Source organism: Chinchilla lanigera, unplaced genomic scaffold (genome assembly GCF_000276665.1).
Source record: "Chinchilla lanigera isolate Chin_1 unplaced genomic scaffold, ChiLan1.0 scaffold00031, whole genome shotgun sequence".
Classification (NCBI taxonomy): Eukaryota; Metazoa; Chordata; class Mammalia; order Rodentia; family Chinchillidae; genus Chinchilla; species Chinchilla lanigera.
In genome coordinates, this window is record NW_004955432.1 from 4,514,871 (window position 1) to 4,541,603 (window position 26,733).

Consider the following 26,733-nt stretch of genomic DNA (forward strand, 5'->3'; position numbering starts at 1 on the left):
CTCACTGTGTAGTTCTGATTGGCCTTCAGCTCACTATGTAACCCAGGCTGGCTTGAACTCACTGTGATCCTGTCTCAGCCTCCCAAGTACTGGGATTACAGGTGTATGCCACCACACCTCAAGGAGGTTTGAGTATACTGTGTAGAGATGTGTGTGTGTCTCTTGGACCCTGTCTCTGTCTGAGTCACTATTTCCTTTAGTTTTTAATTCCATGTGAAGACTTATTTTTGTCAAAGATTTCATCTAAAATGTATTGTCACTAGATGAAGTAGCAATATATTGCACGAACTTGCATTGGTTACCCATGCTAGTAATTATATGATTTAGGGGGAGAAGTAAAATTGTGAAACATGTCCACATGGCTAGGTACATTATTCAGATGAATATGTAATCTGAATAAATGTAAATACTGTTTTTCATGGTGTGGCCACCACCATTGCTACTGGTATAGCATTCACCAACAAAATGTTCATAATCTTTGTTTTTGTACATTGCAGCTCCCCTAAACAAAATATCACAGTGTTATCTGCTTACAAGAAAATTATTTTTCTCAACTATAAATGCTGATAAATCCAGCACCAAAGCACTCACAACATACATGTCTAGTGAAATATTGGTTACAGCTGTTACATTCTACCTATGTTCTCCCATGGCAAGGGAAGCCTCTTATATGTGCATGCATCTCATTATTAAGGGTTCTGACCTGCTGATCTTTATTCATTCCCAGTATCTCCACAACTCCATACCATCATATTGGGGAGTAGGATTTCACACATGAAATTTAGGAAAACACTCAGAACACAAGTTGATTATATGCAGATGTATGGTATGTTGAACAGTGTTATGGTTTGTATATGGCATAGTTTGTATATGCTGTTAAAATCCACACAAAGTTCTAGGTCGTTAGAACCTTAACTGTTCTGTATAAAGTTTAGTAAAATAATGCAAGTGTAGATGTTCAGGAGCCAAAGAGAAATGAATATTCAAGAAGAAACTACAAACTTTACTGTCTTTAATATTGAGATCTGTCACTACAAATGTAAAAGTTCACTGGCAAAGTAAATATTCTTTCCATCCTTATGAAAGACTTATTGGGCCCTTGGGACTTTTTAAGTTTACCTCTCATAATCATAGCCAAGAAGTATTTTGGATGGAAGAAAAATACTGAAGAGACAGTTATGATGTCATCACGGGAAAAAATAGTATCACTGTGGTATGATGTCAATATTCCACCTTAAAATAAAAAGATATTGTTCCATACAATATGTTCCAGAAATCAATTCTTCCCTCTCCACTTTTCTTTTCAAAAGAGGAAGTAGGTTTTAGCAGTGCCAATTTTCCCTTTCCTCCAGAATCTTACTGCTAACAAGTGCATTGCTTTGAGTTCTTTACAAAGCAATTCCATATTTTCAAAAGGAAATACCCCTACCTTATCATTTTCCACCTTCAGGGTCTAATCTTCTGCTTAATATAGTTCATCCTCCATGGTCTTTTGCTCTGGAAACTTCAAAATGTACCATAAGATTGAATGAGATACATTTCACCTCTGTGGCTCTTCTCTATCTTGTCTACCTGCTTACACTATGTATATTTTTACAAACAAAATTATCCCTCTTACAGCCTCATCTATGTTCCAAGCCTATGTCCAATATCCTGTGACCATACACTTAGCAAATAAGTGGTTCCTATGTGAAAGACGTTGTTTATACATTAGACACTTGTATACTTTTAATGACCTTATGAAGTTCAGTCCTATTTCACACATTATTTAGTGCTGAAACACCAGATTATAGAGAAATTACTATCCAAATATCACATAGCTGAAGATCACACGTGTCTCACTGCAGAATATTGTATCACTACAGTTGCTGTCTAGTCCAAGTGGGAGATTTATGTTCCTTAATTTATCATGTCTCCTTAATCTTTGTTTAGGTCCATGACTTCTTTCTCAGGGAGAAAGAACCCTGGAGTACTCATCAAGAGTTATGTGTCCAGGGGCTGGGAATTTAGCTCAGCAGTACAGTGCCTGCCTGGCAAGCACAAGGTCCTGAGTTAGATTCCTGGTACTAGAAAAAAAAACAAAAAAGACAAAAAGAGTTATGTGTCCAAAATACAGTGTGCAGTGGTACTGGCTTAGGAACTTCACAGACATAAAGGGATACAGGGAAATTGTCAAGTGTATATGTTACAACAAATTGTCTTTGAAAACCTGCTATGTATAAATAGGAAACTCAGATAATTTTGAATAGGCACAAATGGAAGTTGAATGATAGTGCATCCTGCCAACATCTTCAGTAATCTTTTGTAGTTTCACATAAGGTGTTGCCTGGAATATCTGCATATCATTGTAGATAATCATTATAAGCTTTTTTGAGACTCAATTTAACAGTGTAAGTGATATGTGATATAGGAGCTGTCGATCAACTTGCAGAAGTGTTGTTCAGCAATTTTCCCAATGTGTGCAGCAATGTATTTGATTTAAGCATGAGTTCCTGGCCAGGTATCTTTTAGTGTAGAGTTTGCTCTGCCTGCAGACAAAGCAGAATCTAGGGGGAAATAGAGGTTGAGGATAGACACAGAAAATATGTTGCATATTGGTGTGGTTATCCTAAACTCTGATGAGATGCCAGATTTTGGACTACTGCCAGATGTAGTATGAACAGTGTGAAACATTGCACACAAGGATAGAAGAAGTGAACAGATTTTATCTACAGTGCTTCTCAAAGCAATAATGCAGTATTTTTCTACACCTTCAAAAAGTTCACTATAGAAATACCAACTGTGTCTTTTGCAATTATAATGAGTTCTGAAACTACCTCAAATTAATGTCTGAATCCACAGGTAAAAACATGCTGTTGTGTTAGAACTCCTTGATGTCTTATACTAGTCAAATTTAGAGTCCAGGGTAACCCAATTTTGCCCCATCGTGGCTACAAATGAACATACTCATAATCTAACAGTTTATTCTCATTCTTTGCAAAGAATCTCAGGACTCAGGAAAACTCTTACTGTTACCACTTAATAAGAAAACAGTCCAAGAACAGCCCAAAGGAACAGGTACATGGCAAAGTGTGGGCCAAAGATAGAATGGGTCTTCAATACTTTATCTGGAGGATCAAACTCCTTGTTCTACTATGTGGTAAGCAACCTAAAATTTTGGTCACCTTCATTCACAGGTGTTCATGGAAGTTTCTGGTATATTCCCATAATTAGCTCTTTGTCTTTAATGTGTAACTCGATGCAAACTCTTTCCAACCCAGTGATCCCGTAGGAGAACTTAATATTTCAGCCAAGTGGACACTTGCAATTTTTGTTTTTGTTGTTATTTATTAAAATTGGTACATTTTAGATATACATAATGATAACATTCATCATGGAGAATTTATACCTGTACAACTAAGTATCCCAAGTGAATATATTTTTCTGAAGTGACGGTTTCTTGAGGCTATTTGTGGAAAATGCTGGGTTTATACATGCAAAATAGGTTGTGACCAGGCCATAATTTATACATGTAAAGAGCCCCTGTGAAGGTCATGCTTAGAAAAACACTCATTTAGACTGTTTAAGCCAGACACATAAAGTGAGTTGTGTTATGTTTTTGTTCCTTGAGTACTACACATAACATATACAACTGAAGAAGAAAAGTATTACATTGGCTCATCATTTTAGGGATTTTAGGCCAACTTTTCCTGGCTCTAAGGAGGAAATACCATAAAAGAATAACATGTAAAAGGAAAGCTGCCTGCCTCATAGCAGTATCTCAAGAGAAAGCCTGAGCTATAAATGGTTTTGATTGGGGCCTGTTATTTGGGGTCCACTCAAACATGTAGTGTATTTTTTGTCTTGTTCTTGGATCATAAGGCAGAAAACAGAGCAGCGCTACAACAGTGAAGAAAGGTTGTTAGTATATAAATCATCCAGTCTGGCACACTGGCCAGAAGAGAGACTCTTACTGTGTCTGGTACCCAAATTGAAATGTTTCAGTGTGTTACTGAGAACTGCCCCTCCTGGCTCAGAATGAATTGCTGTGTGGATTATACTGGCTTTTACTTTTAGGGATTTTAGGTCCACTCTCCCAAGGATGGGCCCTGAGAGACCTGACATGGAAGTGGTTCATGTGCAGGCCATGTGACTCAAGACAGGAGTAGGGTTTGTAGTGGAAACATAATATCTCATTGAAAGTGGAAAGAAACAGCATTGGGTGGACCTGACAGGCCCTGCATCAGTTGAGATGTCTTTATTTCTATATGCCTACTATTGCTGCGGTCCCTTCAAATTTCTTGTCCTCATGGTTGGCCTAAACAGACAAAAGGAGCTAAGTATCCTGTAATGCCCCAGTGAGACATCTTCAAAGTGTCCGGAGACCTGTCTCAGGCACCTGAGTACCGCTTCTCTCCACATTGTAGAAGGAGAGTTGTTGGGAGACTTCTGCCTCATATGTGTATATTGTCCTTATACCATCATTAGACTTCCTATTATGTTTTGTATCTAGAGTATACCACTGATGGGTTATATTGGTGGCTAGAGGTGAATTGGATTAACTGGACTTCATACTTATCATTGTATTTACCCATTGATGAATTCAGTTGCTGAATGCATTATCAGGACATAGAGACTCATTGTAGGTAAGTCACTGGTAATGTGATTTGGAAAGATACACATATTATTGTCTGTGTTTCTTCACATCTTTCTTTTCTTTCTCACTGGATATATTGTACAGGTTCTCTCTGTTGCCCTGTTCCTTCCATCAAGCCAGTGAATCATAAATTAACACTTTGAGCCAAACTAATCCTATCCTCCTTTAAGTTTTGCATGTTACGTATTTTGTTGTAGGGATGTGAAAGTGGGTAAGCCACTGTGTGATGCAAAACTGGGTAAATGTTTAGGATACTCAGTCATTGAACTTACCTTCTCAACCCTAGGCTTTGTTGTGATGATAGTGAATTGCTAAATCTGTGGAAAATGTTCCCACATTCCCAATTCCTCTTATGGTGTATATAAAGGGCATGAAATTATGAAGAAACATTTAGCATTGCTAGCAAAGTAGTTCAGTGACAGAGCAATAGTGCAGCATGTTTAAATTCTTGTGCTAAATCCAAAAAAAATGCAATAAATGAATAGGTAAATACCCACACAAATTAATAAATAAACTTTTCTCGTGTAATTTAGAATAAAAAGAAAAAGAGAGGGGATATGGATATTATTAATTAATTTGCCCCTTTCATGTTTATTTTATTACAAAGTTTGGGTACATTATGTATTTATAAATATGATAACACTTAGGGAAATTGTACCTGTTCATGATATGTCTTGCTTCTTGTTTTTGTCCCATTCCCCTCTACTCCTTCCAACCCCTCTTCCCCTCCTTATGTACAAAAGCTTTGTTTCCATTTTGTCTCTATTCTCTTTTTTCTTGTTCCTTTCTTTGCCCCTCCTCCCTCTCTTTTCTCCTTTGCCTTTGAAAGTTTTTTCCCATCTCTCAATATATATTATATATTTTGGTCTTTATTTAAACTTCAGTTTCTAGCATCAGAGAAACAATAAAATATTTACAGAAATGTGTCCAATTTATTTCACTTAAGAATATAGTCTCAAAGTGCATCCATTAGGCTGGAAATATGTCAGATTTATGCTTCTTTATGGCAGAATACTACTTCATTGTATAAAACAACCAAATTGTCCTTATCCATTCATCTGTTGATGGGCATTTGGACTGTTTGCAAGATTTACTTTCGCAAACTGTGCCAAGATAAACATGAGTGTGGGGAATCTTACATAGAGGTTTGTCCTGCAGAAATAATCACCAAGACCCACAAAGTAGACACAGTCTTGTGTTCCCAGTGAAAAAATGAGAAAGAAAAGGTGGCCAAAGAACTAGAGACCCAATATTGAATTGTAAATGATGGGAGTTATTTTGCTGATACTTCTCTTGTGAGTGCCACATTTCCTCCTAAGACTGTGAGCCAAGGGCAAGTACCCAATGTGCCCTGGTGAAGGAAAAAAAAGAAAAGAAAAGGAAATGTCACAGGAACCTTTGTGAGGAGCTTTCAGGATTTGAGGTCACATCATGAGCCAGACAGACAAGTCCCCCAACCCCAGGAAGCAGGCCCTTGAATACACAGAGTCCTTCAGTGGGAAGAAGAGGAAGTCCTTGCCCTTGGCTACATAGCAGGGCTCACAGTTATAGGCCTCCCCTGATCCCAGATAGGGTGAGGAGGCCACCAGAGTTGGCAAGAAGCTCAAAAAACAGCAGAAGGAAAAAAGGCCCAGGATATCACAGCCTGCTTCATCTAGGACCCTTGGATCTGTAAGGCAGATGATGCTCTGTATGGATGCACAATGGGAAAGGAGGCCAAGGAGCAGGCAGCCTTGGGGCAGAAATGGAAGCAAAGCATCTCCAAAGAACACAGTGGGAAAGTGAAGAAAAGGAAAGTCCTGGAGGAAGACGCCCTCCTAGGCCACTCTGAGCTCACCAGGTCCATGGAGAACAGCCATTCTTAAAGGGAAGCAGAAGCCAGAGTTGAGGTTTAGAGTACCTCCCAACAGATCAACTTAAGGCCCCAGTGAAGAACAAAAAAAGGCTAAGAAAATGGTAGAACAACCAGTTGTTGAGGTGCTGCCTCAGAAAACAAACAAAAACAAGAAAGAGAGCGTGGAAACAGCAGACCCTTGGCAGGAGGTGCCAGATACAGTCATGTAGGTGGTAGAGAACTAATGCAACATGGATGAGGCACACGTAGACCAGGTGAAGTGAAAGGCATTCCAAGAATGGATTGCTTGGGAACCTGGTAAGACACAAGCTTTAGAACCCAGGAAGTAGGTGGGAACCCAGTTTAGGCAGTGGGATACTGTGGGATTTGACAACAAACGACAGAAACTAACATTTTTCAAACTTTTGGGCAGCCGTAAGAATCTATTCCCTTAATTCAGCCACTTCCTTAGCGTGGCTACAAGCCCAACATGGCCCTCAGCAAGGCAGTAACTGACTTCCCGCAGCAGGACTATGACTGGGCTGTGAACCAAAAGTACAGCTGGGGCACTGGAAATGGACTTTTCTCCCACACCCAACAAAGTCTCCTACATCAACAAGAATGTGTACAGATCTTTCAGGTTGGAAGATTAAATGCAGTGTCTTCTACCCAAATAGCCCTGATGGCTTTTCTCACTCAGTTTTGCAGATGAAAGCCACCTACTAGCTGTCCAGAATGAAACACCTGTGGAGGCTAAGGACAAATGGGCAGCTCATCTGTCCTGGGGGTTAAAACCTATTTTCTTTGTTAAACCTTCATCCCTGTGGTGACAAGGGCATGTAAATAATGTCAGCTGACAACTGACATTTGTTGAGGGTATAGCATGGCCCAGGCACATCCTGGTTTTGCATTAGTGTATTTAGTCATCATTATGAAATGGGTGCTAATCATGAGGCAGCTGAGATTCAGGGAATGAATAGTAAAATTTCCTAGGGCCAGAACAGTAAATAAATAAACATGGGTGTCTATATATTGCTGTGGTATGATGCTTTTAATTCTTTTGGGAAGGTAGCAAGAAGGGCAATAGCTGAGTCAAATGGAACCTCTGATTTTAGTTTTTTGAGGAATCACCACCAATTTCTAATGTGGTTGCCCCAGTCTACACTCCCACCAACAGTGGAGAAGGGTTTCTTTTTGCCCACAACTCCACCAGCAGTAGTTATATTTTCTGTGTGATTGGGGTTTTAGTCATAAAGTCTTAGCCTACAACAACGTCTTCAAGAGTTCTACTTGTTCTATACTTAGCAGACTTAGTGTTTCCATTTTAATATTTAGATCCTTGATAGATTTCAATTTTAGTTTAGTGCGTGGTGAGAGATATGGGTCTAGTTTTCATCTTTAGCAGGTGAAAAGCCAATATCTCCAACATAATTTATTAAAGAGGTTATCTGTCTTCTAGGGAGGATATTTGGCCCCTTTGTCAAAGATAAGGTGGCTGAGTGTGTAATTCAGATCAGTACAGCTGGCTCTCACACGTTGACCATTAGTTAATCCACTACACTACCCCATGGCACCTCGTGTAGTTGTAGCTCTCATGTATTCTCCTTTCGCTGGCTTTGCTCACTCCTTGCAGCATTCTTCAGAGAACCCATGCTCCTAGCCTATTCAAATATCTGGGATCTTTACTGCACCTTAAGCTTCATATTCACAGCTTCACATACACCCCTCCATGGGGCACATAGACTGGCCTCTTAGCTATTCTTCTGAAATATTTGTGGAAGCTTTCATGTTCTCACAACTAATCCATCTGCATGCAGCAAAACCCAACATCACATGGATAATGCCAGGGTCTGCTGCCAGCTGTACCAATGGCAGGCTTCCTTCTCTCTTGGCTGTAGGGGTCAACTGCCTGGATCACTGAGATCTCCGAACCCAATCTTGAGTAACAGTTTCTCTAGGCCATGTCCTTTGTGAAACATGGTGCTCTGCTCTTCTCAAAGCAAAGCCTTTCACGTTTGCAACTCTAAGGCTACAAATACTGACATCCTGCTGGTTCTTACGATGTTCTCAGGCCATCTTTTCTATTTTCTTTTGAAATACTTGGGCTTTTTCTTGCTCATCTTTTCAGTGATCTATTTCTTCTCTGCTCCATCTTTGCAGTCTGCAGCTTTCCTGGAGCTGCTTTTCTGGCCAAACTCTCAATGTTTTAAATCATTGTGCTGGGCTCTTTGCTCTTGATTCTCAACAGAAATCTAACTGAAATCCCTCAACAGTAGTCATGCCATCATGTCAACATTAGACTGGTTTGGAAATTTCGTGTGCCAGATTAATTAGTCCCCCACCCTTCATTTCAGTCTCAGGCAAAGTCTCTGAACATGATAAAATGTAGACACATTTTCTGCCTAGCCACAATATGCATTCTCTGGAGTCGAAAAGCCAAAGCAGTCCTTCCCAGCAGAAATCTCCTCAGCCTGGTCAGTAGACTGTTGCAGCTCTACTTTTCCCCCTGGCATCTTCAAATCATTTCTAACTCTTGCCCTTTACAGGGGCCAGTTCCAAATGCTTCTGCACTTCATGGTCAGGTATAGTGCTAGCAGTGTCCCCACTTCTCTTATATTAATCCTGTCTTAGTTAGTTTTGTCACTGCTGAGTCAAAATACCCACCACTCAAAGTTAAAGGGAGAAACTTTATTTAGTTCACAGTTTTTAGAGAATGTAGTCTTTATTTGTCTGGTGTGTACGCAGGGTAGTAAGGCAGAGGGGCATTGCAGAGCACAAAACACTTCATGGCAAGAGTAAGACAAAAAAAAGCTGCGAACACAAAGTATCAAGAGTATAGTAACTCTCTCTCTGTCCTTTATAATTTATGTACCCTGGGTAGGGCACCCTTTATCCTACCTCAGTCTATGTACATGTCAGAGGACTGATTTCATACATAGCCTTAATCACACACTCTAGAATCAAACAACTCTGGAATACCCTCATCTGTGGTTTCATGAGTCTTTGGGGGCACATGTTCACAAACCATGATGCTCTTGCTGTATAATTTTGATGTTTTGTTGCATTCTATTTGCTAGTATGTTACTGAGGATTTATTTATCTCTGTAGATGAAGGAGATTGGCCTAGAGTTCTCTTTTTGGTGGGATTCTTCTCTCTTTTTGGCATTAGGGTAATGCTTTCTTCCAGGAATGAATTTAGAAGTATTGCTTCTCTTTCAATTCAATTCAATTGAATTGTTTTCTCTTTCAATTCAAACAATTGAATTGTTTCTCTTTCAGTTCAATTCAATTGAATTGTTTCTCTTTCAGTTCAATTCAATTGAATTGGGTTTCAATTCCTACAGAATTCAGCAGTGAATAGGTTAGAACCTGCAGCTTGTTTGTTGGTAGTTTTTAAATTACACCTTCAGTTTCATGGACTGTATTGGATTATTTAAAATTTTTGTATCTTCTTGATTTTGGTTTGGTCATTCATATATGTCAAAGAATGTGTCCATTTCTGCATTTTCCATCTATTAGAGTACAGGTTCTCAACATGGGTGTTGATCTTGTGGATTTCTGCAGGTTCCATTATGAGTTCACTCTTTTCATTCCTTATTGCACACAGATTTATGTCTTTTTCTTTCCTATTTGATAATGTTGGGTAGGGGTTTGTCTATTTTATTTAATCTTTCAAAGAACAAACTCTGAATCCTCAATTCTTTGCCTTGTTTTCTTTATGTCAGTTGCATTAATTTCTGCTCTGATCTTTATAATTTCCTTTCTTACATGCACTTTGCATTTAATTTGATCTGTTTTATAACCCTGAGGTTAAAAATTAGCTTATAATTTGAGCTCACTGTGTTTTTCTAGTGTAGGAACTCACGACTATGAATTCTCTTCTAAAATGGCTTTCATTTCATCCCATCACTTGTGGTATATTGTACTGGCCTTACCATTTAATTGTAGATACTGCCTAATTTCCAGCCGAAAGAGTTCTTACCTCTCAAACATCTCTTGTCTCTGTTCATTAGGAAAATTCTGTTCTTGAGTTTCATGAGAGCAGTTTTCTTCACTGTGCCTTTAATGGTCACTATGCAGTATGCTGTTGTATGTCAGGCCATCTCCTTTTCACTGTGCGGTTATGTTATATGTCAGGCCATCTCCTTTTCACTATGCAGTTATGTTATATGTCAGGCCATCTCCTTTTCACTATGCAGTTATGTTATATGTCAGGCCATCTCCTTTTTTTCTCAATATACAGCAATTTCTCTTAACGACCCACCTCAGTATTGACTGCTGAGGTGCACAATTCAGATTTACAGCCTGCATTTGACTTTATAATGTAGGATTGTCCTAGGAAAATTCATTGATTGGAGTTGCCTTTGACTATTTCTGAATATGGTAATGTACATACTACATACAATTCCTTCTTTAGTGAACTGTTCATTTAATGACGAGTCACAAGAACATAAGTCCATCATTAAACAAGGAGTATCTCTAGTTTTCATGTTGTGGGTTTTAAGTTAGGTTGCTTTGTTGTAATTGAAAAAGAAACATTCCTTCTATCTCTATCCAAGTGAACTGGAAAATGAAAGTACATGTGTTATGGTTTGTGTCTGGATGTCCCCCCAAAGCCTCATGCAGTCATGGGGCAGGTTTTTAGAGTTTATGATTGATCCATGATCCAATGCTGGGATTGTGGTTGGGAGTGCTACACCCACCCAGGGGCAGATAGTTTGCATATGTAAGGGAGAGAAAGAGGCTGCTTGCCGCTACTCCTCCCTTTTTGCTGTTGTTGGTTTTGTCGTTTTCTGCTGCCATGAACTGTTGCCCTCTGCCATGTGCCACCCTGCCTTGGAACCATTGGAGTATGGACTGAAACCTCCACAAACTGTAAGCTAAATAAACCTTTCCTTCCTTAATTTTCAGCGTCGGGTATTTTGTCTCAGCAACAAGAGAAAAGTAACCAAGACAACATGAGTCCTTTTTGAGTTTTAGTGGCAATGTTTACCCCTTAACACTCATTCCCCTAGTGTCCCACTTCAAACAATGTGATTAACAATTTCAGTGTTCTCAACTTTAAATCTGACAGATGCTTTGACAGTCCAGAACTCTGTCTTTGGGAGTAAATTCTCACTGTGTTTCCCTGTTGAAACGCAATAATTTCAAAAAACAAAACAAAACAAAAAACCTCGATAATTTCTCAGGCCAGGCTCCCTTCTTCACTCTGTCAAGATCCTTGTACATGATTGAAAATACTGCTCTAATCTGCCTAGTTCTCAGTTATGGGTATAATATTCCTTTGGATGTCCTCTGGGTTTTCTATGCCATATCTCCATAATTGTGACTATGAAAGCCACTCCTTAAAGACAGTGAAAGATTTTGCACTGTCAGTAGGATGTGTTTTCATTAGTTAGCTCTGATGTCTGTCTTTCTCTAACTTCCTCACTTGCACTTGTCCTGATGGGCAACATGCAGTCTCATCACCATTTGCTGCTAGGTGTCTGGAAGTCTCATGTTTCCAACTGTGTTGCTTTGTTTACTATACCCAATATGTAAAGTATGTCTCATTCTTTGCCATGTCAGAATGTGAGTAAATATATACAATGTAATTTTCTTTCCATGTGGTAATTTAGTGTTTCAATATTTTACAATAAATTTCATTGTTAATAAATTTATGTGAGATTGAATAATATACGTGGAATCCCAAAAGTTTGATAACAGGGCTTTGGGTCATTGTTAAAAGTATCCACTGTGCTGTTTCTTTTGTTATTTTTTTCTTCACTGTGCCTTTAATGGTCACTATGCAGTATGCTGTTATATGTTCCCTTGAAATGTTCAACAAGTAATTTTCATAGAAACCACAGAAAAACATTATATATGATTTCTTTTTATCAGTAAGTTCCCAAAGTACTCATATCTGAGTCAGGCATAAAGTGCTTTTCATACATTCTCTTGGTAAAAGGAATCATATTTGGTTCCCAAAAGAAAAAAAATGGCACAATGTATTTTCAGGACATTCACATAAAGCTGCTGATCTATAGATTTTGATATATGGCTGTAGAGTATATCATTTCATTCTTCCTTCTTTCATACCTCTATTTACTAGTTGTATCTTTCCATAATTCTTTTTATTTTGGCTATTTCCTCCACCAAACTTACGGGTCTTGTTTTACATTTGGTGTTTTCCCTTGAATTATATGTTTTGTTCATTTTCCTTTTTATTGTGTACACTGAAAATTTTCTCAGTTCTTTTTTAGTTCCCATGATCTATGTAAGTTTCAATTTCTCTGTCTAATTTTGATGGTGCCGTAATGTTCTTCTAGGGAAATAGTTCTTTCATATCCAAGAGATTCTTGAGTGTAATTCTAAAGGCATTCAGGTTTATCTTTGTACTTTAAGAAGTAACTTAATTATTTTACATGAAATCTGAAAGATAAAATATACATATCAGTGATGTAACTGTTCTTCTTGTCCCCATTTTCTCTTCCTTGGCTTTATCCCATTTTGTTCTTTTGTGTGTGTGTGTGTGTGTGGTTTTTTTTTTTTTTTTTTTAGAAAGGGTCTCATTATGCAGTTCAGGATGGCCTTAAGGTCACTTTGTACCCCAGGCTGCTCTCAGACTTCAGTGACCCTCCTGCCTCAGGCTCCCGAGTGCTAACATTAGAGGCATGCAACACCACACCCAGATTTCTGTCCCCTGTTTTAAAGAGATTTTAATGTTTGCAATTTTGTACAATAAGACCTCTATCGTGTCCCAATTCAAGCTCCTCTTCCTTTCCTGTGATCTATTTGTCATTCTCCCTACTGAGAACTGTACCTTGAACAGTGAATTTAGAATATCTTCACTGTATATTAAAGAAAGCATCACCTTATTTATGATTTACTAACATTTATGTGGAAAAGCTATAATTTTTATTGACACATCAATGATAAGATTTGTCCAGGAGTGGTGGCACAGGCCTGTAATTCCAGCAACTTGGGAGGCTGAGGCAGGAGGATCACTGCTAGTTTGAGACCAGCCTGAGCTACAAAGTGAGTTCGAGGCTACCTGAACTACATAGTGAAACCTTGTCTCAAAAAGACAAAAAAAGAAAAGGTAAGATTTAGAAATGTGAAAAGCTTTTCTTCAAATTTTCATTTTGCTTTTGATACCTTTTGTTTACAAAACTTTGGTGTTCACACGTACTGGTCATATCCATTTCCCCAGTTTTCTCGCATATGCTAACTTTCAGGTCATGCAGATATAAAATAAAGCATTTTTCTTAATTTCATTGCTCTTAGACATTCTCCAAAAAATTAATATTTTTATTCACATTTCATGAATTTTAGTTAGTGATCAGTTAATGTTTTTTGTATGGAATAGGTCAGGTGTCAAAATGCTAAATAAAAGCAAAAAAGAAAGAGATTTATTTGCTAATGCTAGTAAAGTTGATATTCAGTATTCCCATTCTGCTGTTGCTTCAGCCATAAATTTCAATCTAACATCTGATTTCCTTCCTGAAATGGTTATGTGGATCGAGAATAAATGCTTGATGACCAAGACCTGAAGGAAACATTTGGAAGACTTGGCCTCATGTCACGTTTTTATAGGTAGAGTTGAATTATTTCATTTTTGACTCTCACTCTTTTTCCTGGATATATATGTGTAATGATTTAGGATGCAGTGTCCTTTGAGGATGTGGCTGTGAACTTCACCAAGGAGGAGTGGGATTTGCTGGATCCTTCCCAGAGGAAGCTCTACAAAGACGTGATGTGGGAAAATTTTAGGAATGTGGCTGCTATAGGTAAGGAAGACATCCTTTTCCATTTATGCATTCAGTGAGCATTGGTTGTTACATCAGTGTAGTTTACTAAATTGGAATATGGAAACACTTGATGACTCTTCCAGGGATGGTCACAGTATACTCTGAATTTAACTGGAATCTATAACTTTCATGTAATGCAGCAACTCATCATATTTCTTGTCTTAGTAATTTTTCTCATTGCTGAGACCAAATTCCCAACACCCAAAGTTAAAGAAGGAAAGGTTTATTTCAGCTCACAGCTTGTAGCGATTTCAGTCTATAGGCCACAGGCCCCAAGACAGGACGGCACGGCGTAGGGGCACCATGGAAGGCAGTAAGCCACAACAGCAGTGCTGTTTGTCCCTTATAACACACCCAGGCTCCCACCCTTATTGAAGTTGCACTCATACCCAGGATGGGGCACTCTTACGAATCAATGCCAATATCACATCCTTAATCTGAATATCACACATACCAGATCCAGCCACCTCCTGCATAAAGCTTTGGGAAGACATCTAGAAAAGCCATAATATTTCTATTTCTATACTTTAGGAAGGAACTGGAATGAACAGCAGATCGAAGATGAATACAAAAATTGCAGGGAAAATCTAAGGTAATTTATTCTCACACAATATTCCTCAAGAATCAAAAATATTCAAACCAAGAAAATCTATATAAATGAGGACCACATTTAAATTTCTTTAATCTCATGAAATTTCTCCAAATGTATACATTTTGAGTATCTATAATCTAACAATTAAATATTGGAAATATTCCAATATGTAAAATGTAGGCAGTACTGACCTCATGCCACAGGTGATACTATTTAATGTATGAGAATAAATTATTTTTCATGTTCAAGTTTATAAAAGTATTGAATGAAATTGTTTCTATGCATTAATTATAGGAGTATATAAAACAGAGTTTGTGTTTAGACTGAGAACCAAGTTCAGGCTACTCATACATATATATTATTCTCTGAAGACTCCTTTCATATCAAACAAGTTATCTAAGAAATGCAATACATATTTAAATGTTGTATACACATTCTGTATTTGCAAATTTGTGTAGCATGTGGAAGTAAATGAATACCAGTGTTGTGTTAATATGTTTTCAAGCAATCCTTCAAAACATTCAGGGTGTTCATGTTCTAAAATATTAGCAGTCACCTTCCAGTATTGTTGGTATGTTCTTGAAGTATAACATCTATGGAAATGTGTATAGACAGTCCTCAAAAAAAGTAAAACTAGAAACTCCATTTTATCCATCTGTGCTTTTCCTGGGTATATTTTACCCAAATTGAAAGTGGTTATCTAACGGTGATGCATGCATGCCCCCTGCATGTAGCAACACAACCGGCAAAAGCTAAAGTCTGCAAAGAGCCTAGATGCCCATACACAGATGAATTATCGAGGAAATATGGGATAGCCTGGCCATGATTGTGCATGCTTGGAATTCTCGGACTCTGGGAAGTTGAGGGAAGATGGTCATACATTCATGTTCAGCCTGCCACCTAACTGATGGATAGGGATGTTTTAAAATATAAAACAGGGGCGTGGGATACAGCTGAGTGGCAGAGCACCTGCCTGGCAAGCATGAGGTCCTGAGTTCAATTCCTGATAAGGCTGGGTATGTAGGTCACTACTAAAACTCTCAGTTAAGCCTCCAGCACTGAAAAAAATATGCTACATATACATATCAGAATCGTATTCAGCCATAAAGAAAAATGAAATATAGTCAAATACCAACAACTGGGTGGATCTAGAGCCCATAATATAAAATTAAATATTCCAACAAAAAAATTTCAACAACATGTTATATTTAGTATGAGAAACCCAAAATATGAATTAAGTAAGAAAATAAAGGAGAGGTGGTATAATAGAGGCAGATATTTAGCACTGGGTGAAGAGACTGGAAGAGTGACCTGGTATTCATGGAGAAGAAGGTATCAAAATAATCTTCAGAAATAATCAATACATAGCATATATATGTGCCCGTTCCTAAAAATGAAAGTACTGTGTATCACTAATATGTCAGTTATACACTCCCAAGTAAACACTAACGCTTTGGTAAAAGCTCTTTCCAAGCCATCACGTGGAGGATGCAATACACACATGATCAAAGAGCATCAAACCTGTCCTCCTACTGATATATCACTATTGAAAAGACACTTTTATATGTGATAACTGGTTGCTGTGTTATTTTATTCTTTTATAGACGTGAAGAGGTGATGAAATGCTGTGAATACAAAGTATGGTATCAACAAGAAGAAGTGGTTTTTCTGACTCCAGATAATCAAGTGAATATGAAATCATTTGGTACAGAAGCAAGTGAAAGCCGTGCCTTTAGAAATCTCCAGATAGGTCATTCTTCACTCCCTGTGTGCAGCTTAGCTACCACTGAACTTAAATCATACAAGTGTCGGGGATTTGAAGAGAAACTGTCTCACTGTAACAAACATGGAAAAATTTGCACTAACATGCAGTCCTTTGCAAACCATGCAAAGACAAATCTAGAAGAGAAACCATATGAATATGACCAATGTGGAAAATTCTACTGGGGTTGGACTGAAAGAACTAACACTGAAAAGAAGACCTTTGTATCTGTGGAAGATGTAAAAGCTCTCAGTACAGCCAGCTATGTTCAAATTTGCAAAAGAAATCCTAGTAGGGTGAATACCTATGCAGGTATACAATGTGGAAAAGGTTTTAACTCTCAACATGATATTCAGACACGTGAAAGAGGTAATACTGGAGAAAAACCCTATGTATGTAAACACTGTGGGAAATCCTTCACTAATAAGACTTCATTTGGTAATCATGAGAGAACTCACAATAGGGAGAAACCTTATATATGTAAGCACTGTGGGAAAGCTTTCAGCACACACAGTTATTGTCAAATACATGAAAGGGCTCACACTGGGGAGAAACCTTATGTATGTAAACAGTGTGGGAATACATTCAGCACACACAGTGATTATAGAGTCCATGAAAAAATGCACATGAGTGAAAAACACTACACATGTAAGCAATGTGGCAAAGCTTTTAGGAGACATGATTCTTGTCGTGAACATGAACAAACTCACACTGGGGAGAAACCCTATGTATGTAAGCAATGTGGAAAAGCTTACAGCACATATAGGCATTGTAGAGTACATGAATGTACTCACACTGGGGAGAAACCCTTTTTATGTAAACAGTGCGGGAAAGCTTTCAACACACATAGTAGGTTGCAAACACATGAACAAACTCACACTGATGAGAAACCATATCCATGTAAACAATGTGGGAAAACTTTTAGAACACGTACTCAGTGTCAAATACATGAACGAACTCACACTGGGGAAAAACCCTATGTATGTGAACAATGTGGGAAAGCTTTCAGTGCACAAGGTGATTGTCAAATACATAAAAGAATTCACACTGGGCAAAAACCATATGTATGTAAGCAATGTGGGAAAGCTTTCAGGATACACAATTGTTTTCGAGCTCATGAAAGGATTCACACTGGGGAGAAACCCTATGTGTGTAAGCAATGTGGGAAAGCTTTTGGCAGACAGAGTCATTGTCGAAGACATGAACGAACTCACACTGGTGAGAAGCCGTATGTATGTAAGCAGTGTGGGAAAGGTTTTACAACACATGGTAGTTGTCGAGAACATGAAAGGACTCACACTGGGGAGAAACCCTATGTATGTAAGCAGTGTGGGAAAGCTTTCACCACACGCAGTTACTGTCAAATACATGAACGAATTCACACTGGAGAAAAACCATATGTATGTAAGCAATGTGGGAAAGCATTCAGCACAAGTAGTTGTTTTCGAAAACATGAAAGGATTCACACTAGGGAGAAACCCTATGTATGTAAGCAGTGTGGGAAAGCTTTCAGGACACACATTCTTTGTCAAAGACATGAAAGAATTCACAATAGGGAGAAGTCCAATACATGTAAGTAATGTGGGAAAGCTTTCAGGACATACAGTTATTGTCAAGTACATGAAAGTAATCATACAAGGTAGAAAAACCTGTGTATGCAATTTATAAAAGCTTTCATTCGATCTAGTAATAAACACATTAAATCTTGAAAGTAAATTAACTGTGAAAATATAAAGTAACTTGCACTAATATGAAAGAAACAGAAGTACTTTCTTGGTAAGCCATATAAAAATCAGTACACACAAGTATCATTGTATAAATGAATGAATTCACAGTGAAGAGAACATGAACATTTGTGATCAGTGTGGAAAATTTATTTTTCTCAATGCATGCAATAATTCCCATAAGAGGGAAAGCATATGTATATAACAAAAATGGGAAACCCTTTAGTTCTTCCACTTTGAAATACATGAAAGAAGCCCTATGTAAATAATGTGAGAAGGAATGTCCTGGTTTTAATAATGTTAAGAAATGTACAAATTCACACAGAGTTAATATATGCAGAATGTGAGAAGACTGTCAACATGGCTTAAGCAAGCGTGGCATTTCATAGTGGAAAGATTCATGTCAGAGTATATTATAGTCGTTTTGGATTAATTCACAATAAAAATACATGCTGTATTCTGAGAAAACATTAATATATAAGGGATGTGTAGAAGCATTCAGCTGTCCTACTTGTAAGAATGAGTATTGGATGAGATCAATGTGCCTATTCAAAGTTCTTAGTTGTAAGTCATATTTCAAAATATTTGAACACTTCTCACATAGTTAAAACCTATGCAAGTCAGTCATAGCAACATGATGTGATTTCTCCAGAATATAAGAGATATCCTAAAGTATAAATATAGTAATTGTAAATCACTGTACTAAATATTTTTAAATTCATTTTTTAAAATAAATGTCCTCAAGTTTTTATTTTTTTCTTTTTTAAATTCCTACTACTACATACTTGTCGTACATAATGATCACATTCATCATAAGGAATTTAGACCTGTACAAAATATGTGTTCTTTCTCTTTTCCCATCCCCCTGCACTCCAGCATTTCTCACCTCTATATTACAGAAGCTTTGCTTCTATTTTTCTCTTCCATCCTTTTATTTAACCCCATTTCCCTTCCTCCTTGCCACTGCTTTATGTCCCTTCCAATTTTAACGCATTCTTCCTAGTTTATTTTATATATAAATATATAGTAAGTAAACTTTATCTGCTCGTCAAAGTTTTCCTCATTATTTACACTTTGGATTTCTCACACAAGAGAAACAATGTGATATTTAAACTTGTGTGTCTGATTTATTTAATTTCAGGTGGCCTTAAGATGCATTGATTTACATAAGAACAAGTCAAATTTGTTCTTTATGGCAGAGTAGTACTCCCGTTTTAAATACATATCACATTGTCTTTATCCATGCATCTGTTGATGGGCACAAGGTTTTTTTCTAAGATTTTTTTCCAGTATAAGTTGTGCTGTTATGGGTATGCACATATCTTGATGGAATGTTTTTAACTCAGGAAGACACTAATAAGGTGTATAACTGGATTAAATGGAACCTGTAGCTTTAGTTTTTGAGGAATCTCCATGCCATCATGGTTTTATCCATTTAAATTCCCACCAAAAGGGAGACGGTTCCTTCTCACCCATACCCTTACCAGCATTAACTCTTGGTTGATTTCTTGATGATTACCATTCTTTCTTGAGTGAAATAAAATCTGTGTTGTTTTCATTTGCCACGTTTGAATGATGAGTGATGTTGAACATTTTTTCTTATGTTTATTGCTGTTTGTACTTCATCTGAAAACTGATCATTTCAGATGCCCTTTTTTTAGATTGGGTCTTTAAATGGGGGTGTTTCATTTTAAATTTGTTTATATATTATAGATGTTCTTTATCGAAGGAGTAGCTGTTGTTTTCAGCAGAATAAGGGTTTCCGTCTTAGTCGAGTACACAGATAAATATGGGTCTAGGTTTAACCTTTGACATGTTGAAAGCCAGTTTTTCCAGCACCATTTTTTAAGACTGCAGTAGCTAAGGGATATATATTATTAACCCGATAAAAGGCCTAGTGTCTCTGAAGGATGAATTTTAATGTGCACGTGAATACTGCCTTCAAGGGTATTGTCATATCGCCAAATGGGAAGCTCCCTGGCCAAACTCAGTGCACTGTCAGGTATTAAATGGGGAGAATTTTCCTGCATTACATTCATATGGTGAAGACACAGCTCCAGCCGCTCCCCGTCACAGAACCTTGGCAGCACACTCTCCAGTTAATAGGAAGCTTCTAGAAAGTGCTGAAACCCTGCTACCTATACTAGAATAAAAGTAGTTATGTTCCCAGATGTTGGGGTGTTGCAGTCTCTTTCTGGAGACGGTTTCTAGGTTCCTCTGTCCTGAGCAAAGAATTGTTCAAAACAAGCACAAATGGTAGCAACCTTTTATTAAAGGTAGAAAAAGAAAGTGTCTCTGCAGAGGGAGCTTGGGCCAAGTAAACGTCGGAGAAGAGTACGCAGTATACCATAGGGTGAGCCACCATGCCAGAGAGAACACAGTGGCCAGAAACTCAATGGACATTATCCTTTTGAAATCACCCAATTCACAGGCTGACTACACCAAAACCCTGCTGGCCACTCAGGTTCATATACTCAGGTTAATTTGCTCCCCACTGATACCAAAGGAGGTCATTTATTTCCTGTTCATGGCACCAGCTGCTTATGAACACCATTGTTGTTAAAAGTATCTCCAGAAGCTGCTGCAATGTCCCTCCTGTCATGTCCATGTGCATCTCATTTCCCCTTTCTTGTAAAAAAAGAAAAAATGCCACCAGGCTTCTGGGGCCACATTCAGGATATTCTGTCACTGCTTTTGGCCTGGGATAGACATGTCTTTATGTGCTTGGAGCAAGGAAGTCTGAAGTTGCTTATAACTCCTCTTACACCACTCAGATGATTGGACACAGTATCGTAAACACTTTTTACCAAATCTGAGCAATAACAGATTCAGAAAGTGTGATTCTTAGACAAAGTTTATCTAGACTTAATTTAAAGTTTAATGCTACCTCTACTTTTTTTGAGACAGGGTCTCACTATGTAAGTGAGGCTGGCCTTAAATTCACTATGCAACCCAAGCTGGCCTCAATCCTCCTGCCTCAGCCTCCAAAGTGCTGGTATTACAGGTGTGTACCACCATACCCAGGTTAATCCTATCTATCGTGGAGTCAGCACTCTAAAACATTAAAATTTTGACAAATAGCTACAAAATTTATATACAGATATAAAACAAGCCAATAAGGGTAAAGCAAAATTAGTTTGTACAGTAGACTAAACTAGGTGATCAAGTAATTGAGAAAGCCAATACTAGTGTGAACAAAATTTACTTCTGCCAGAAAATTACAGCAAGTAAATACTTGAAAGTCCCCTCTTTTTGTAAATGATATGAAGTACCGTTTAGGTGTAAGTACACAATTTCCTAATGTCAAAACCAAGAATTACAGGTCAGTAACATCTTTTGGATTTTATAAGTACACATACAGAACTGTAAACATTTTTAATACAATGTGCAAAAATTAATGTCTATTTTACTAATTGAGAACATGTATTTTTGAAAAAGACTGCGTCTTACTGATCAAAAAGGATGTGGCCTTTGCCAATTATATGATTGCAAGCAATACGCAAGGTAACAGTTTAGCCAAATATTTACTTTTACAGCATATTAAAATAACTATCATGACTACATTGTAACACAACAATTAAATTTTAATGCTAAGGAAAGTGACACAACAGTATTTCATTTAACCAGAATCATAAAGCAAAACTTTAAACATATATGTAGCTAAATGAACTTCTTAAGACAATTTTTAAACATGTCATCCTAACAAGACTGTAGAGAACACTGGAAATTATTTTGATGAATGTAAAATTTGCATTCTACAGTTCTGTTGCAAATTTTACCAAGAAAAGATCAATATCTTAAAGCCTTGTCATTTTAGACAGATTTTGACATTATCTCTAAACTTAACCTATGGCTTAAAAAATAATCTCCATTTCTAGATATTTGATCACCACCATAAACAACTTTAGGTAGAAATCACCAGTGTGACTTTGCTTAGTTTGCATCTGTACACTTGGGAAACACATATATCATCTCATATGATATTAGCAATAATTTGTATCACAGCTACAAACAAATCTTTACAAATATTTAATTTCTACTCCCAACACAAATTTTTTGCTCTTAACAGGATTTATTTTGTGCAACTGTACTAACAATTACAAAAAATCTTTAGAACTCATAAATATAGGAAATGGTGTTAAGACTGCAAATAGACATATTATCCACTAGACAAGTTTATCGAATTTAAACCATAACAAAAAGCCTTGCTTAATGAAATGCAATAAATGTAGATCAAATTAAAATGTCAGGATCAAATTTAAAGCAATGTTGTTTTAATTTGAATTTCTCGAATGACTAATGATGTTGAACATTATTTCATGTATTTATTTGCCATTGTATTTCTTTATCTGAGAAGTGTGTATTCATCTCAGATGCCCATTTTTGTATTGGGTCTTTGAATTTGGGGGGGCTGATTTTTTAAAATTCTTTATACGTTCTAGATAGAAGTCTTTTGTCTGTGAATTTTACATGCCCGTATTTTTTTTGTCTGAGTAACAAATTTGAAGATATCAATATGTAATACAACAACCATTGTTCATTTCCTATTACCTTGTCTGAAATTCTGTATTGGTTGTATTGTTTTTGTGTTAGTTTGTAAATGTATCTGTGTTAGTTAATATGTTTCCATTCTTTTATCTTTAAAATAAAAATATTTAAAGCAATGTCAAATTTTCATCACTTCATATGTTTAAGGTCTAAACACATTGTATAAAAGAGAGCACTAAATTACTCTGTATGTACTAAACTTATATAGTCTTTTTTGTTTTTATTTGTTTGTTTTAAGACAAGGTCACACTGTGTAGTTAAGACTGGTCTTGAACTCACTATGACCACCCTCTTACTTTCATCAGCTTATTAGATGGAGAATTTCTTTGAGTTATTTTAACTCAAACTAAGTTTTAAATGCTTAGAAGCTAAGGCTAATTGCTGGAAATGGGTATATGTGGGAAATATGTGAAGACACTTTTTTTTGTCTCATCCTGGGGTGGAATCCAAGACCGTGTGCATGCTAGGCAAGCACTGTGCCCCTGAAATACAGCCCTTCCCCCAAGATACAAGTCTTCAACTCCATTTAGGGTTTTGCACAAATTCATGACCTTCAGAGACTGTCTCCTAAGAGCCTACTTTCTCCTGGTTGAATGCCATTTTTCTACAAAACTCTCAACTCTTGTATAATTTTTCTAGCCTACAACAACTCCAGATATTTCCTAAATAGAGGAATGAAAATAATCGCTTGTGAATCTTACCTTGCTTAAGCCAGGGTGGAGTCTGCAAAAATATCTTTGGTTTGAATTGACTCTTGGGATTGAAATTGGGGTTCTGAAATGAAATAGGGCACAAAAAGAATAGAAGTACAGAGAGTTATAGGATCTTGAATACCAGCAATGTAAGAAGGTACATGCCAAATTCTCAGGTACCTCTGACAAATATAAGAAGAAAGTGCAAGGAGGAGGAATGTATCAGAGCGTAAGTGAAAATTTTAAGGTTTTGTTCTGTGAGTGAAGTTATGAAATCATAGGAACAAAGAATGGAAAACATAGTAGACAACTTGCTTAGATAGGATTCCATAAAGGTAGAGAATGATGGGGAATGGAAATATTAGCAAGAATGTAGAGTTGGGAGGAGCCAGGTAAAGGATACACGTGAAAATGTTAAATATGAACAGAGAAAATGAATACATTGATGAAACCACAGAAAAGCACTGGAGATAAGCAGGAAAGAAGGTGGATTTCTGAAGGGAGCTTGAACAGCCTCCTTGGTCAAGGGCAATGACAATGCCCCCCTCTCAACAGTTTCTGAATCTGAGGTTCCCTTTCAGAATGAGAGCCAGTGCTCACATGGTCCTCCTGGTGCTCATCAAACAAGGCCCATGGGAAGACTCCTCTCGCTATGGTCCACAGCTCTTCTCTTTGCTCCAAATGAGACACCGTGCTGGATTTGCCTAGTTATCCTCACACAGGAAACAAAGACAAATGGTGTGTGTTCAGCACACCTGACCGTGAGGCCAGAGCACACATACTCGAGTCTTCAGGGGGTCTGGCCATAGCAAAAGCTGCTTATTGCTGATGGACACAGTAAACATCTTTCAGAAAGAAAACAGATTTGGGGCTGGGGATTTAGCTCAGCAGCAAAGCGTCTGTCTGGCAAGTGCAAGGTCGTGAGTTCGGTTCCCGGTACCAGAGAAAAACTGAAAAAAAAAAAAAAAAAAGAAAGAAAACAGATTCAAGTCCCTTCACTGGGATAGAGAGGACACTTCAGCTATCTGGTCTCCAAAATCCAGGGCTTGACTATGAGCTGCACCCAAAAGCCTTTAATCTTGGAGAGACAGAGAGCAGTGCAATATCATATCCACAAGGAGGCAACTGGAGTGAAAGTTGAAAGTCACAGGACTCACTCATCTGTCTTTTCACCTCTTGGTACCCCACACCGGCAGTGTAACTGCAATCTATACAGGCCTCCTCAGTGTGGAGGAAGCAAAGAGGCCGTCTTATGAATAGAGGCCAGTTTCCTGCAAATGTCTAACATCATATCTTTGTATATACTAGCTTGAAGAGAATTCAAACACACCCATTCTTCTGGGCTGAACACCACACTATATCTGCAAATGTGACTTGTTCCTAAAACATACCCATTCCAGCTCAGGAAGAAACCACACCCCCACCACCAAAATGCAAGAGAACACTGGAGCTGACAGGACTGAGGAAGCAAGATGCCATGAAGATGGTGTCCAGAGGGGGCTGTGCAGTCTCCTGCATCTGCCTTTCAGCTGATACATCTGAATTAGATATCTTAGGAGTTGCATGTAGCTCAGTGATAAGATACGCTCGTACATGCACAAAGGCCCATGTTCTCTTATAAATAAAAATAAGTAATCTTCTCTATCTACTCACTATTCCCCAAATAAGACGAGGCTGTAACTCATGCCAAAAGGCCTCTGCTTCATGAGGGGAATTACTTAGCTTCAAATAACCAAAAAGCCCTTCCTGGACATATCCCCACCTAGCTGCAGAGCCCAGCAGACCTGAGCATGTTGTAGGGACAAGAGAAATACGGGGAAAATGAGCTCTTTGACTAGTAGGACCATGAAGCGCAGACAGCAAGGACAACGCACACCCTTGCCTTGTTATCCCTCCTGGCTCTCAGCAGCGTGGGGAGTGTCTGCGTAAGGGGGTGAAGTCATTGTCTAGGGTGCTGCCACTATGGCGTCATGAGGTCAAGCCCCTGACAGGTAAAGACCAGTCCTGTGTGTAGGGTGAAGAAGGACCAGGCAGGTAACATAAAGGGACAAGTTCAGCCTCTGGGAACAACAACGCTCTTTGTGGGCAAAGAGGTCGACTTATTCTGGGTGCCAAGTGGCTGGCAACCCAGGTGCCCTGGTTTCTACCTCTCCGTCATCCTCTTAGAGCCAGGCGGGGTCCTGAGCAGGCAGAGCTGTGGAAAGCCAAGAGGCATGAATAAACAGTCCATGGTGATTTCTACTGGTTCCTCTCACTTCACAAAAGCGTTGCTTTTGCTCTTGTATTTCCCAAATCACATCTAACACCTTCTATTTTTCCTCCAGAGCACTTTTAATGCTGTGATTTACCTTTATTTTTAAGGTGATCTTATCTTGCTCTCTCCAACTAAAATAGGAATCTGGTAAGTATAGCCCTGTGCTCACTTTTTCACAACTGCATATCCAGCCACCATGGCAGTGCCCGGTGAATACCAAGAACATTTTATAATCTGGGTTGATATTTTCTGCAAATATCCAAAGAGTAAGTGACATGTATGGGCCATATGATCTCTGTCAAATTTACTTAAGCATATGCTGGTAGTGTAGAAGCAGCTGCAAACTACACATAATCAAATGGGCTCCAATAAAACCATTGGCGTAAGCCAAAATGACAGCCAGCTAGGCTCACTGGCCGCCAGCTGCTGATCCCTGCTCATGGACTACACAGAATGCACCAGTCCTCAAATCCTCTCAATTCTAGCTCCATCTCCAACATTCCATATCTCAAATATTCCACCTTTCCTGATTTCACATCTACCACCATGCAGGTCCTGAATGTACTCAATCTTGTATATGGGCTCTACATTCACTTTTGTCCATCCTAAACTCTATGTTCAATTCAGGGGCAGGGTTGTGTTTAAATTACAAAAACAGTGATGCCACTGCTGACCTTCAAACTCTAATAATGAGGCTCCCAATGACCTTACAATACAATGCAGAGTTTACCTTCAGGATCCTGCCCTCCTGCCCAACCAAGGTCATCGACCCTCTGCTTTCTCTTTACTAATTTAATCAGGAATAAACTCTGCTGAAACGCACCTTAGACAAGTCAACGTGCTGAGAGAGAAACTGATCTAGAGGCGTCTGGGTTACAATTCTACCACCTGAGCTCCACTT

At 38.2% G+C, this 26,733-nt stretch overlaps 1 protein-coding gene and 1 long non-coding RNA gene across 3 annotated transcripts in view; one reads left to right on the forward strand and one right to left on the reverse strand.

Annotated features, from left to right (window-relative positions):
• Positions 1–19,100, forward strand: part of LOC102015337 (zinc finger protein 709-like) — a 26,533-nt gene extending 7,433 nt beyond the window's left edge. The window contains exons 2-4 of one of the 2 annotated variants that reach the window (XM_013515927.1): positions 14,113–14,239; positions 14,792–14,852; positions 16,457–19,100. In XM_013515927.1, coding sequence (XP_013371381.1) covers positions 14,113–14,239; positions 14,792–14,852; positions 16,457–18,194 — 1,926 coding nt within the window. In that variant the 3' untranslated portion in view covers positions 18,195–19,100. Of the gene's footprint in view, positions 1–14,112; positions 14,240–14,791; positions 14,853–16,456 lie in introns of those variants that run through there. The other variant, XM_013515928.1, reaches the window with a different exon arrangement.
• On the reverse strand, positions 8–26,733 carry LOC102015137. The gene is made up of 3 exons (XR_261511.2): positions 26,656–26,733; positions 23,588–23,660; positions 8–1,504 (listed from the first exon to the last, which is right to left on the reverse strand). It is a non-coding gene; the product is annotated as an uncharacterized LOC102015137 (long non-coding RNA).